Source organism: Halictus rubicundus, chromosome 1 (assembly GCF_050948215.1).
Source record: "Halictus rubicundus isolate RS-2024b chromosome 1, iyHalRubi1_principal, whole genome shotgun sequence".
Lineage (NCBI taxonomy): Eukaryota > Metazoa > Arthropoda > Insecta > Hymenoptera > Halictidae > Halictus > Halictus rubicundus.
Window position 1 is genome coordinate 20,733,110 of NC_135149.1, and position 14,745 is coordinate 20,747,854.

The following is a 14,745-nucleotide window of genomic DNA, read 5'->3' on the forward strand; positions in this document are numbered from 1 at the left end:
AACTTTTGACATTGTTGGAAAGTTTCTGGTCGACGGAGCCGCGCCCCTTGATCGGTGAAACCGCTAGAATGGGCTCTGGAATATATTCGAAAAATCCGTGGGCATAGCGTGGCTCTCGTGGCGCAGCCCGGATCCGGGCGAGCTCGATTAATGCACCTGTTACGAACTATTTCGATATGATAATCGTCGCGCGCGCGGCCCGCCACAATGCGACCCGACCGGATACCAATAATCTCGAACGAGCGATTCGATCAAAAATTATCGACGGTTCGCCGATGGAATAATATTTACCTTAAATTGCTTTCCGAACAGGTCCCCGCCGCCCGGCAGTTTTCGTGCGTGGCCGATAGATTAGCGCTTTTCGCGATCGCGCTCGGAATTTTCGAGTCGTACAACAGGCTGGCCCCCGTTCGTGCCCTTTCGATATCAACCCCTGCCCACCCCCGCACCCTCTACCATCACTGTCGCGTGCTGTAATCTTCTATTTTGCGATAGACACGTTCATTTCGACGTTCGATCCAGTCCAGGTATCGATCCGGAGGTTTTTCCGCGACAATCGAAGAGAGGACTCCGAAGCTCGATCTCGTTCCGCTCGATCTCCTTGTGTCCCTCGGAACTCTCTACTCTCTCTCTCTCTCTCTCTCTCTCTCTCTCTCTCTCTTTCTAGCACGATAAAATTTGTTTTCGATTCGATGGTCGGCGGCAGTCGGAAAACCGGGCGAAAAACCGAGGACCGTTCCCTCTCCCCTCTCGACGAATCGATGGTCCATGGAAGAGTAGCCATAAACGATCCGTACGATCGCAAAGTTTCGAGACCAATTTAGTGCTTGGCCGGTAGTCGCGCTCCAGATAGCACGCCCCTTGGCCCGCGCCTTCTGTTTTCGCCGAATTGCCGACCGCCACGTCGAACCAACTACGACAAAGGAGCCATCCGGCGTTCGTACATCTTCGAACCGGGACGCCTCTTTATTCGAACGCGAAACCGGGTCCAGCTGGCCCCCGATCTCTTCGAAAACTGTTCGGCGATATCCCGGTTGCTTCGTTAGCCTGTGCACGCGCGTTATTTTCCTGGTCAGTGCGGTCACAACCCCCAGAGAATATTTGGAAACATTCGACTAAGAATTCTGCGTTACATTATTACGACTCCGCTTACCTTAACGCTAGGTTTACGGAGCACTGGAAGTGACTGTTTTACATTATAAAAATAACGAGAACGTGTCTACCTGAATTTTTACCCACATACAGCCATTATTGTAGACTGCATGGCCATACAATAAACGGAAACTCGTCTTTTTTTCATTTATTCAAATTCGGTGCGATTTGTATTATAAACCTGGTGCATCCAATCAAAATATGTAATTTAAAAACATTGCTAGCCAACGTTGCACATGTTCTTATATTGAGAACGCAAATCGATATGTTGGTGAAGAATGAATATTCAGAACAGTTTTGTAATATTTTTGGAACATTAAAAAATTGTTCACAGAATGTGTACTTCGATAGAGAAGCGTGTATTATCGTTTATAACGTGAATGATCGTAAAATAAACAATCTGAAACCAGTCGTTCGACCGGCGGCGGTTTAGCGTTCAGAGAAGAACGTGTGTCCATTGTGCTGGTATAAATTTGAAATTTAGCTAAGCTGCGAGGCAGCTCGTATCCGGGAAAGTTTGGTGGGAGCGATGGATCCCGGGCAGGGCCTCCGGCTTGTCTCGGCGTCGTTGAAAAATGATTTTCACGGTTGGAAGGGTATCGGCCCTCCTTTTCCGAGAGGCGTTTCGGGGAAGCATCCGGTGGCTCGTGCGGAATTTTCTCCTGGCGAGAGATGCATCTACTACGGGGCGGCCGGACGTACGCGTTTATTTAGAACGGTAGCTGGCTGCAAGCGCGGCCGCATCAGAAGCACCTGCCGCGCCACGACTGCCCAATGATAATTTATGATCGAATATTAAAGGGCCGGCCGATAAACAGCCGCGGGGCTTGAAACCTGCCTCTAAATCCCGGCTCGAGGGCTTTTCTTGCCGCCGCGCAGCACCGCGCGAAACCCACGGACCCGGGTTACCCGTAATTGGAGCTGGCAGTATCTCCTCTCTGGCCAAAGGATATTGCGAAATGGATCGTCGGTTACGTGTCCTGCAATCGCCGGGACTAGACAATGGACGACATTGTTCTCTGTGATCCCTCGATCCGTCAGTGATTCTTGTGTGCCCGATCGTCGAGACGACCTCTGCCGATCGGTTCTGATAGAAAAATGGTTCAGAAGCACTTGGAAATTGGCAATTCTTCATCGAGAGTGGCAACCCTTCGTTCAGATTATTATCAATCGATTTTATGCATTCACAACGGGAATGACTATTCGAAATTTAAAAACGTAAAGTGATTTTATTTGGTTGTTGTCTGTTTCAGTTTATGCAGACAGGTTTTATTTTTCACGAAAATCCACAGTTTAACAATCGTAACGTGTCGTTAAAGTATTGTTCAATTTTTATTTGCAAGCATGAATAAATAATACGGACTGTATGAAGTTATATTTTTGTGGAAAAATTTGTTGTTTAAATGTACCACGCAAGCGGCTATAATGATTCCCTTTTTGTATATATAAAGTTAAAGTAGGAACGTAAAATAATAGTAATATCTTGAGATAATCAAGTTTAAGGGTTGCTGCGGCTCGCGTGCGTTTCTAATTCTCCGAAGTAGAATAAGCAGGCCATGGTCAGACATGTTATCTCGCTTCAAATCAACGAATGGCCTCTTTTGCGACTACGCCACGGTTGGCAAACCACTTTGTGGGCAATATACAGTACTTTAGTATTATATTAACTATTCCGTCAACAATGTTTACGTTCCCGTTATAATTATTATAAAAATATAAGGCAGAACATTTCAGTGGAGACTTCAAGTTCATCGGTATTGGTTTCCTGGTGTTCCACTAAGCGTTAAATAATCGCGCCTTTGTGCGCGTTACGCAATAAATATCAGCTTTGCTCACTCGCCGGCCGTTCTGACAAGCTTATTAGCGCGTAACGAAGACGCAATGATATTGGCGGGCGGTGGTGTTTGCGGTGCATTGTTTGCTTGCAGCGCGCGAGCGACTCGATTCGGTTGGTTTAAAGGGCTGCTCTGAATTTTCAGAAGTATCGACCTTCTGCTTTATACATTTTCTAATTCTCGAAAGCTTCGAGAATAATTGAAATCATGGTAGATGTTCAAATTTCCTGAAATAGTCGAGTTATAGATTTTAAAAGGGCTACCGAGTTTTTTACGATTCGCGAAGTCATCGAAATATTTTCTTGGGAATTCGGTATACTTCTTTCTTCAAGTACACGTTACCATGAAAATCCTATGAAATCTGAATAAATTCTGTCCTGTTATTTTTATAAAAGAATATACGTCGGTCTTGTTTGGGGCTCGGTAGTTCTGCTGATAAATCGTGTCTGATCGTTGCTGATCCCTTGTACCGACTGCACAGTTTGTTCGTCTCTTGTATTCTCATGCCTGCTCATGTCTAGTTTATTTTAAAATTGCATAGCTGTGTCCACTGTCTTCGAATGGTGATCTTCCCTGCGATCCCATCTTGTATCTCTTGGCATTCGAGGTCGAAAATCTGCAGTGGTTCGGTGCAGCGCAACGCGTAGGAATTAATAGAGCGTTATTTTTTAGGGGATCGAGGACGTCGGTTCGGTTTCGTGATACGCGGCGGGCGTAATTTTATTCAAATCTCATGCAGATTGCTCCGTTATCGGCTACTTTTTCAATTACGTCGCGGCAGGCCATAAAGCGTAATAGAGAGGCGGCAGCGCGTGGCGCGGCGCGGCAACGGCGTGGCTCCGGCCACGCCACACCCGGAAACTTTTTCTCCGCGTGGCCGCCATCGCCTGCCAAACCCGGTCTAAACTTTAAGCGTGAGATACGGCCGGCCCCATTCCGCGGCGAGGCTCGCGCGATCCTTCGTCGTTATGTTTCCAGCGGCCGGGCCGAGCGAGAACGTCCGATTTTTATCCCGATTTTCGGTCCTCTGTGGCTCGTAACGCCGATCCGCCGCGACCCCCGGCTGACTAATGAACGCGCCGCAGGATCCTGGATTCCCCTAGGCTCATCCCATCCCCCCGGTCGAGGAGACAACGTTTTCCCAGGATCCTCGCATTTTCTCCTCGGCTCTGGAAACTGGACCGCCATTCGTTACGCGCGCGCGCGCGCTCCCGCGAACAGCGACTTCGCGATCTAATTTTCGCCAGGCGTTTAATCTTTCCGCGTGGCCCCACCCACTAACGCCGAGGAGGACATTCTCCTTTCGTTTTAACGCTAGACCTCGCTGAAAAACAAAATACGATAGGGTGTGGGTATGCAGACGACGCGCTGGCACGCGCCCGAAATTTCTTCGGGAAACGAGAAACTCGCCGTTTCTCCCGCGGCCTCGGGATATTAAACGCGCGGACCCGACGATTTACCGGGACTTCTGGCGCTCCTTGCATTCGCCTCGAACCGTTCCGGGTTGGCATGACTCGCTGGTCGCGCGAGATTCGATGGATACCAAGATTAAAATGTTGCGGTGATGATGCGAGAGCGGCGTTCGATGGGAAAATGGAGTTGGAGAGTGTAATCTGATGATGGAATGACAAGAAGGTGTCTCGAACGCTTCTCCGGAGGCCTAGGTTATTTGTATAACGCGATTCATGCAATAATTGAAGAAACACTTGTTGAAGCGCTTCGTCTATTTAGCATTATAAATACAAGAACGTATTGCTACTACAAGAACCCAGCTATCACAGATAAAATTCCTTGAATTTATTTTTGTCGCTCTCCCGATAGCACTTGTGCATAAAAATAGCAAAAAGTCGACTAAAAAGTTTGTTCCAATTAGCAGAGGCTATTAAGCAAACCACCGCAAAACGAAATTGAGTGTCACGATAGCATCGGCGAGCCGGCACGACAATAATTTCACCGGAGCGAGTGGTGGGTGTCGAGCAAAGCTGCGACATACATAAGTAGTATGTCGACAGGCATAGTTCGACATGGGGGTCACGCTACGGGACCGATTCGAACGGGGCTGTCGCTTTTCCGGCGATAGGGAATCTCGTTTATCGAGTTTACAGAATCGTATCGAATCGATGGATAGAATTTTTCCGATTTTCGTTCTACATTTTTACCCGGCCGCGTTTTTTCCCCCCGATTCGATGTCGTTCCGCTTCGATATGTTCGAACACGATTCGAGGTTCTCTCTTTTCCTTCGTCCGGTCGGGAATACCGTCAGGTGGTTCTCGTAATTTGTTTATACGTATGTGACAGACAGAGAGCGAGTAAGAGATAGTTTGTTTCGCAGAGACGTTCCACGAATATATATATACTCGTGGAATCTCTCCAGTTTATTAGCTCTCGGGCTCGTAGGAGGAACGGTGGCCCGGAGGAGAGGCCCGAAGGGACGACTCGACTCTAATCAAAGGTTTCCCTTGATCTTGTGCTCGCAGGTCCACCGACGATCGTGGTGAGGCCGCAATCGCTGCAGGTGAAGGCGGGAGGCACCGCGAGTTTCTACTGCACGGCGAAGGGAACGCCGACGCCCCAGATCCACTGGAGGAAGAACGGAAAGAAAGTTTCCCGTAAGTTTTCGCCTTTCACCCTTTCCCCCTTACCGTCTGTACGCTCTCAAAACTTTCCACGCCCGGTCCCGGCGGATATACGTCCCGTATATCCGTCCCCGAGACCACCGGCGCGATGGAGAACGATAAACCGGTCGAATTCGCGATTATTATTTTGCCTCGGGACCCGCACGCAACTATTTCAATGACACTTACATAGAATGTAATGCTACGTCCACGCTAAGACGTCCACGCTTTTTATCTCCGTTATTCGGTAAAAGACGACAGACAGTTGCTCGATATTGATTCAGTGCAGACATAGAAGACTTTATTCTAAATGGTGTATGATGTAGTGTGCATCAAATTAGGGGGAGTTTAAGTCATCACTTTGCTGATTTCGGTTCAGTTCATAAATTATGGTACATTGATTTTCACCCCACCTTCAACCATTTTTATTCGATCCCCTTCAAGTCATGATAATTTATGATTTTTTTTTTGTCTCGGGCACCGTCTGTTCGATCGATTTGAGATTTTCGGTACATTAATTTAGAAGATTTGCACTATCGCCGGTTTTTTCTCCAACGCCAAAATTAATTTTCTAATATCAGACATCGTAAACGATTCTCACGTATAGTCCAGACTTGGATGTTCGACTTTACGAAAACAGGTTGTACTTGCGAACTTTTATCTCGGAAACCACGCATGCGATCGAGTTCTTTTTTTTTTTTTTTTGTATCAATCGCGAAGGTTGAACCTGTCACAGCAATTTTTTATTTACCTGAAAAATTAATACTACGACCGCGAAAAGTATAAACAAACTTTACCAAGTTATTGTCGCACATATTCGCGACATGCTAACGGGGTGGTGTCGCGTTTAAGGCTGTAGTTCCGAGACAAAAGTCGTATTTCTCGCTCTTTTGCGTGTCGCCGACGGTATCGATCCTCGAGCTCACTTCTTTCGAACTAAATTTCGCGCTCGCCCGAGCTGGAAGGAAACGGTGCGCCGGCTGGCAGCAGAAGTACGAGCGAGCGGCTCGTCCGGGCCGAACAGTTTCGGAAACTGGCCGGATCCTCGCGTTCTAGAGAAAGAGAGAGAGAGAGAGAGAAGGAGAGACTCGGCTCTCCCCGTGGCAGACGTCGCAATTCTCTCTCGAGAGATTCGATTATCTCGGCCGTCTCTTCCCTCGAGCGTAAACTGAGCGTCGCGTGTTTGTTCGCCGCTGTTGGTCTCGCTCGATTCGCTAAATCGATATCCGGTTCCTAGCCGACTCGTACGTCCATCCGTCCGCTCGAGGATGAAATCTTGCGCGTGAATTCGAACGCGATCGGGCACAGCCTTCGAGTGGAAATCTCTCTCTCTCTCTCCTTCTCCTTCTCGCGCTCTTGACTTTAGTCACGCTATAACGCCGAATATGAAAAAGAATAAAAAAAATGACGCAGGAATAACATCTTCAACTCTTGTTTCGGAAACAAGTTCAGCCGAAATAAAAACATCAGTCAAAAATCGCACGACCGGTTAAGGGTCGAGGTGCTGCCGTTCGAATGAAGATTTTGAAACGACGTAGGCCCGGTTTTGAACGTGTTAATCGAGTTGACGGCGGACCGCGAGCCGCTGGAAACCAGGCAGAGGAATTTATTCGTGGGGCTGGGGACGCGCTGGGAACGGCCCGATTAACCGTTGAAAACCGTAGCCACCGCGAAAAATCGCCATCCTGCCCGGTTAACGTCGAAGCGGCGCGCTTTTGTCCGGCGCCCGGCGATTGTCACCGATCGCGAACAACCGATTCGTCGCGTTGAAATTCGCTAATCCGCCGTGAGAGACACAACGGCGCGTGACAAAGTCGATCTAGCGTGTTCCACGCTTACGCCCGCGAATCCCGTTGAATCGGGTTCGTTCGCACCTCTTTATAAAATACCGGCCTTTATCGGTGCCACGACTGCTAGATATCTACCGTCGAGAATTTAGATAACGGGATTGGAAGGCGTGACACTTTCGGTGTTCGCTAAATCGAGACCTCCGTGACCCCGTTTCGGCGTCGCATCGTTTCGATCGATATTTTTCGATTTATCGTGGCGGGAGAGCGCGGAATCGCGATTCAGAATTTGATTTAATGGATAGGGATGGTTCCTGGGTCAATTGGGAACCGAGAGCTGGCAGTAATATCGAATAGTGACCGTTTGCTCTGTAATATCGGGTTCAATTCGTGTTGAAGACTTTCCTGCTGAATCCATTAGATAGGTATAGGTATGTGAGCATTAATTTGCTTCGAATCGAATTCAAATGTTTCTATTTTCGATATTTACGCATTAGAGAAATTAAATATACGAGAGATATGGCACACCTCAAAAATCCTACAAAATTGCAGAGTTGAATTTTATAATTAATTGCGTCTGGTTTGTTTTGAGGCGACACAATCCTTTCATCAAACTTTAAAATCAATTTTTATTACAATCTGTAAAATGGACTAAAGTTCGTTGGGGCCTACAAGGTGCAAGAGGGTTACAAAAGTAATTGCCACGATAAATCTTGTCTTATCCGTTCTTGCATCAAGAAATAAGTTGTTCTGATCTTGTATGACTTTTACGGGCACCCATGTGGCAGTCAACGTGTTAATTGGCTACCGTGTCTGATCGTGACTGACCGTTTCCCCTTCCTGTTCATGTTACTACCTGCTAGCTCCATGTATAATATCCAGTATAACCTCTTGCTGTACAATATCGACTTCGGTTGACGATGAACATTTTTAACGGTGTGTATTTGTTGAGTCCTCTTAACTGTAAATCAGATTGTTTCTTTGTTATCAATAGACTGCGGATTTGATGCATTTATAATAAAAATGAATTACCAAAATAAAAAACTGTGCAGACTCGAGAAGAATTTAACATTGTTACACCGTTTATGACTTGCTGAAATCATTGAAAGAAAAATTTCATTTTCACCTACCTTCTGTTGCTTGCAATCGACTTCAAACAGGAAATGTAGACAGAGAAGTATATCCATTCTTGAAGACATAAATGTGACAGAAGAGGCACACCTGTGACAATGATTCAATCAACCGAAACTCCAGTAGAAATCCTTTGTAGCTGTTCGTAGACGTAATATTTAATTCAGAGACTAACCGTGCGATGCTTGAAGCTATCGGGAACGTCCTCACAGTTGGTTGTTTATGTTGTTTTTCCTCAAGCATAAAACCTTTTTGATTCTAGTTGGAACACTTTCATGTCCCAACTAGAATCAAAACATCCTCTAACAATGGAGTACAAATCAGACAATAGAAAATAAGAGTGTAGAAGGTAACTCGTGCAAGGTTGAATCTTCTAGTAGCAACCAAAGCAAAGCAGCAGCTTCCTCTCGGAATATGTAGCTCGGGCGTGATCATTTCGTCGAATCGACGAGGCCGTGTGTTCGAGCGGGCTCGAAGAACGTCCGTCCGATAATTTTACGCGCGCCGACGGCCCTAACTCTTCCGTGTTTATTCCGCAGAGTCGCAGAACCGGTACGAAGTGCGGACCTACGAAAACGGAGTAGCTTTATTGCGGATCGAGCCTGTCAAAGCGAATCGCGACAACACCCACTACGAGTGTCTCGCCGAGAATGGAGTCGGAGACGCCGTGTCAGCCGAGGCGCAGCTCACAGTCTACGAAGGTGAGTGCCGTCAGTTCCGTATCTATTCTATTGCAGGTTCGATTCGGTGCGACGAGACTCTCGCGGATAGCCGACACGGACAGTTATTATAGTAATCTACGCCACGGGCGGGATTGGTAGAAAGTTAATATTTAACGAAGTCTCGCCGAAGTGGCGACAGAAAGCCGCCGAAAGAGCTAACTCGATCGGAGAATTTTGAACGGCCCTGGACGGTTTCGGACGAACGCTTTCTCCCCGGTCTACTTCCGTTGATGAACGAATCCGCCGACGACGACAACGACGACGACGTCGACGGAGGTGGACGCGCTTGGCACGCGGCAAAAAGAAAACGATCCAAGTTTCCCGGCGACCCGCGAACGACGCGGCCAAGATAACGAGCTAAATTTCGTTGAAATTAAACGAAGTCTTTCTTCTTCCGTATTCCGGTCCGGGCGGCGGGTTCTCTTTTTCTCTTTCTATTTATACGGAAGAGCGAACAGCTTAATGGCGCCCAGTTCGGCGACCAGGCGGAAGGCGACGTAATAGAAAAAAAGAGAAGGAGGTGGGCTCGCGCGGGCCCGTGCGCCGCGCCGCTAGAGAGGGATGGAGAGAGAGAGAGAGAGAGCTTACCCTTTTCCGGGAAGAATCTCTTAAACTTTCGCGAAACGCCTTAATTGGCTCGGCCAGCTTTTTAATTCGATTCCAACTCTGCTCGCCGGATATTTTTGCTCGCAATTTCTCGTATTCTTCCTGCTGCTGCACGCCCCAGAGAAAAAAAAACGAGAGAAGGGTGGAAAGGGAGAGCGAGAAGGTGCCGCGGCGAGGAGTCGTTCCGAGAAGCTTCCCGTTTTCGCGCTTCGTTCTCCTCGTCTCCCTCTCTCCACCCTCCCCACCCTCTCACTCTTTCTCTCTCTGTCTTTCCCTTTTGCAGTCTGTTTGTCTCGCTTTTATTCCCCAGTCGTTCTCATTTAACCCTCTTCGGGGAAACACCGCGCGGCGATTCACCCCGCACCGAAATTCACCGTTCGCGCCCCCTTTTTTTTCCACTCAGCCGGGCTATTTCGTGTCAATGCCGTTGCCATCCGGCGCCATTCGATCCCTCGTAAATCACGGATATTCGTTGGACTCTCTCAAAATTCGTCGGTGATTTCGATTTATTTGTTATGAAGCTGATTCCGCCCCAGATGGCTGCTTTCCCACGGGCGAGAACCTTCTGCAATCTCTCAAAATCTAGAAGAAACCACTCTTCGGGGTACAGAGTAAGACGGCTCAACATCAATTATTTCGATGCCGAGGCTGAGCATTAAGATGGAAATTATTTGCAGAAAATAGCTTTAGGGAGATGAATTTCGAAGTCAATCCGCTTTTATAATGTCTCTGGAAAACCTACTGAGTTCGGTATGAATTATTAGTTCAATTTGTAGTCTCGTCAAAGTATTATGCTGGTGGACGGGGAATTTCACTTTTGTGCATGCGTAAATCAATTTACTAGAAACCCATACTACTGTTTCATCAATTCAAAAGTTCACGAACGAATCACTTATTACATGAAGATAGACGTGGCCAACACTGAGTAAGCGTGGCTTGTTCAGAGAAGGTGTAGTTAAGATAAGTAATCTAATCTTAGCAGGGCAAAGAACCTATTCTACTGTTTAGTCACTTAAATAATTGTCTAATATCTTCTCTCACACGTAAACCTAGTCTACTGCTTAGTCACTTAAAAAATTGTCTAATGACTCCTCTCGCAACGAGTGAATCGCATTCTTTGCATATAGAGAGGCGTGGCCTATCCTGACGAGGCGTGGATTATCCAGAGAAGGTATAGTTAAGATAAGTAATCTAATCTTAGCAAGACAAAGAACCTATTCTACTGTTCAGTCATTTAAAAAATTGTCTAATGACTTCTCTCGCAACGAGTGAATCGCATTCTTTACATATAGAGAGGCGTGGCCTATCCTAAGTAGGCGTGACTTATCCAAAGAAGGTGTAGTTAAGATAAGTAATCTAATCTTAGCAAGGCAAAGAACCTATTCTACTGTTTAGTCATTTAAAAAATTGTCTAATGGCTTCTCTCGCAACGAGTGAATCGCATTCTTTACATATAGAGAGGCGTGGCCTATCCTGAGTAGGCGTGGCTTATCCAGAGAAGGTGTAGTTAAGATAAGTAATCTAATCTTAGCAAGACAAAGAACCTATACTACTATTTAGTCACTTCAGAAATTGTCTAATGACTCCTCTCGCAACGAGTGAATCGCATTCTTTACATATAGAGAGGCGTGGCCTGTCCTGAGTAGGCGTGGCTTATCCAGAGAAGGTGTAGTTAAGATAAGTAATCTAATCTTAGCAGGGCAAAGAACCTATTCTAGTCACATTAAAAATTGACTAATGACTTCTCTCGCAACGAGTGAATCGCATTCTTTACATAGAGAGAGAGTCGTTGCCCTCGCCTCTCAGCGGAGTCAGAGCAGAGCTCCGTAGGGCAGTCTTTGTTTTGCCCCTGGTCTGGATACGGGAAAATTAGAGAAAAAGTAACCTGACGATGGAAAATTTAGCGAATGAATAAAGATAAGAATAAAAAGGGAAAGAAGGGATGAGAACAAAAAGCTAGAGTATAAAAACCATGTGAAAATACGTAGAAGGGCAGTGAAGAGGTTCGAAAACAACCGTTCCCGTACCACTAGGGTCGACTTCTTGTTTCCATCGGAAGAATGGAAAAATCGAGAGCCGATGGGAAGGGCCGAAGCCTTAGAAGGGTGGAGCGGATCGGTCGGGCAAATGGAGCCGGTCGCGTAATGGGCCACAAGCCCCCGTGTATTTCGGCATCCACTCGACCATTGACCGTACGCGCTTCGCTATCGAACGCATCGGCACGATAAATGCCTGGTAGCCGGTATTAAAGCCGCATTCGGCTAATGCGATTAATCGAAGCATGTAATGATGCAATGATGAAACAACGTAACATCGTTGAACGCGGTTAAAATTACACAGCCGGAGCCGGATGAGAGCGTGCGGGGGATCGATAATCGGTTGCCGGAGAGCAAGCAAACGGGGGTCCGTCCTGACGGAGCAGCTCTCTTCTCCTCCGTCGACGTAGAGGAGTGGAGAGGAGAGAAGAGAGAGAGAGAGAGAGAGAGAGAGAGAGAGAGCGAGAGTCCGAGTCGTCGCGCTTACGTCGGACCCTCGTCAGCGAGTTCAGCCCCCGAGCGTGTTTCCGATCGTCTCGCGTCCCGCGTCTCGATTTTGTTAAAAATTCAACGTTCGGGGCGGTTGCCCGAATTCGCCGAGTCATTGACCGGGGCTCTCTCTCTCTCTCTCTCTCTCTCTCTCTCTCTCTCTCTCTCGCCAGCTCGACCCGACCTTACCCGATCCTGAACCGTTTCGAAACGTTTTCCTACCAGAAACCAAGCTCCGTTCAGAAATATCGCTGTCACAGCCGTACGATCACAATTATGCGAACATCTATCCAGTTGCTTGATCCATTGGCCAGGTACGGGTTTCGTTCTAAGGAAATCGAATCGCCGTAATTCTTTTGTGCATTAACCGCCGCATTAATTTTGCATAAAGATTCCTACTCGGAATCAATGAACAAATGAAATCGACACGAGGCGCGAACCATGGTTGACAATAATGGAAGCTACGTGGAAAATGAGTTTAAGATAGGGGACCGAACGGGAATTTCATCTTTTTTCACAGTCTCTCGGGATTTACTTTGTGGATACGCTTTATATCTTGCAGTGGCGGTCGCGGGAGCCAAGTTCTCGCGATCCAGGGAACTCGCGATCGAATTATGCACGGTCCGCTCCGCTTCTTAATGCCCGGTACGTGCCTCGCAAACCCGGCCAGCTCTTCGATACGTTCGACGCTTCGGGAATCGTTACTCCCGTTGGAAATTCTCTTTCGCCAGCCCCTGCGGCCGTTCGAACAGTCGCCCCGCACTATTTTCGCGCGTCGTATCGTAAAACTTTACGCCAGAAAACAAGGTATAACCGCGAACGCTAAAGATTTCCGCGAACGACTCGAGATAGCATCGAATGGCTGGCCGGCTCGCCCGTGCCCGAGCACCGACGAGATCAGATAACGATACCGACGACTCGTCGGAATACTAATTCCCCTGTTCGCGAGGACACTTGCCACCCTGTTCGCTAATAGAAAGAATAATCGATCCGGATGTCTCTTATCGCCCGCGTTCTTCGCGTCCTGATAGTACGACGTAAATTATTTCGGTGTTCGATCAGAGATTCACCGGTACGTCACTGACCTAATTTATAATTTACCGTGGACCGGCTACGTTGCTATTGTGGGATCCATTAAACCGCCTGCTCCCTCAAAGCGGTCCAGACAAGAAATAGACTCGAGACTCTGCTACCCTCTTTCTGAATATCGCATACAGTGTTTTCTCGATGTATGTCAACAACACGGGTCTTGCCAGCGACAAATATCGTACAGGAGATACTATTCTTTGATTCGCGCTGAACGTTGTGTCCGTCCCGTATTATGTTTATACTCCTGGGCGTCCGTGGCCCCTCACGGGGTATACCCCACGGTGGTCGGGATAGTTCTGCGACTTTTATCGGCCAGGTATTTGCGACATATGCCGAGAAAAGACTGCAGTATGTTATAGATAAGACTGCTTAATCCCTAGCTGCGTTTATAGAAACCCACTAGAATCCAGAACCTTCCTAGGAAGGCGAATTGGATGATTGCACATACACACCAATTTTATTTCCAGGCAGAATAGTTTATTAATCTAGGATTACACGGACAGGTACTGATCCTCCCCGATGAATAAAATAAGGGAACCAAGAAAACGTTCACACTGATTATTCCAATCAGCGAAACGAAGATTGCATGCCCGAACAAAAATTTAATCAAACGCTTCAGAGAACCCGAGCCATGCTCCCGGACCGTAGGCTAGAATTTATAATCTTCCAGAATATTTCGAAAAGACTTGTTCTGTGAAAGTTAGTAGAAAAACGCCCGGTGGTATTCGTTATCTTGTGATCAGCGTATGCAGCCTGCACAAAGGGTACAATTTCCGCGATTCTTCGGCCATGTAAGAGCCCCGGTGAACGCTCGGCGAGCTTACAACCGCCGTTAGACGCGACGCACGGATCTCGCGAACCGATCCGAAACACGGTATTTCCGTTCGCGACAGTTAATAATCGAGTTTCGAGAAATTGCCGGCCGAGAATAACTTATAACCGGGTGTTGCAATTATACGGGGGCGCCGTCGGTTGCTCGCTAGCCAAAAGAAAATGCAACGCCCGCGCTCGCCGGAAATCTTATTTATCCCTCGATCATACGAAACGAGAACCCGTCTTTGACGGGCGCGCGTCATAAAGCGACGTTGATCGTTTCGCTCGACGTTTCGAATGAATTTTCCATTGGATATTTCACGTTCGGAAAGCGTGAAGCAGGAAAGAGAACCAGAGAGAGAGAGAGAGAGAGAGGTAGCGAAGCGAAGCCGGTGTATCGTTTTGTCGGATGCAGGAGAGGGTGGCGCGCGGAATGGCGGTCTCCATAAAGGGCATATAGTCGTCCCTCC

At 47.5% G+C, this 14,745-nt stretch overlaps 1 protein-coding gene across 7 annotated transcripts in view; it reads left to right on the top strand.

Moving 5' to 3' along the window:
* Lar (tyrosine-protein phosphatase Lar) overlaps positions 1-14,745 on the top strand; it is a 447,011-nt gene that overhangs the window by 301,082 nt on the left and 131,184 nt on the right. For all 7 annotated transcript variants that reach the window (XM_076792940.1, XM_076792949.1, XM_076792933.1 and 4 more), the window contains exons 4-5: positions 5,465-5,596; positions 9,060-9,221. In XM_076792940.1, coding sequence (XP_076649055.1) covers positions 5,465-5,596; positions 9,060-9,221 — 294 coding nt within the window. The remainder of the gene's footprint in view (positions 1-5,464; positions 5,597-9,059; positions 9,222-14,745) is intronic.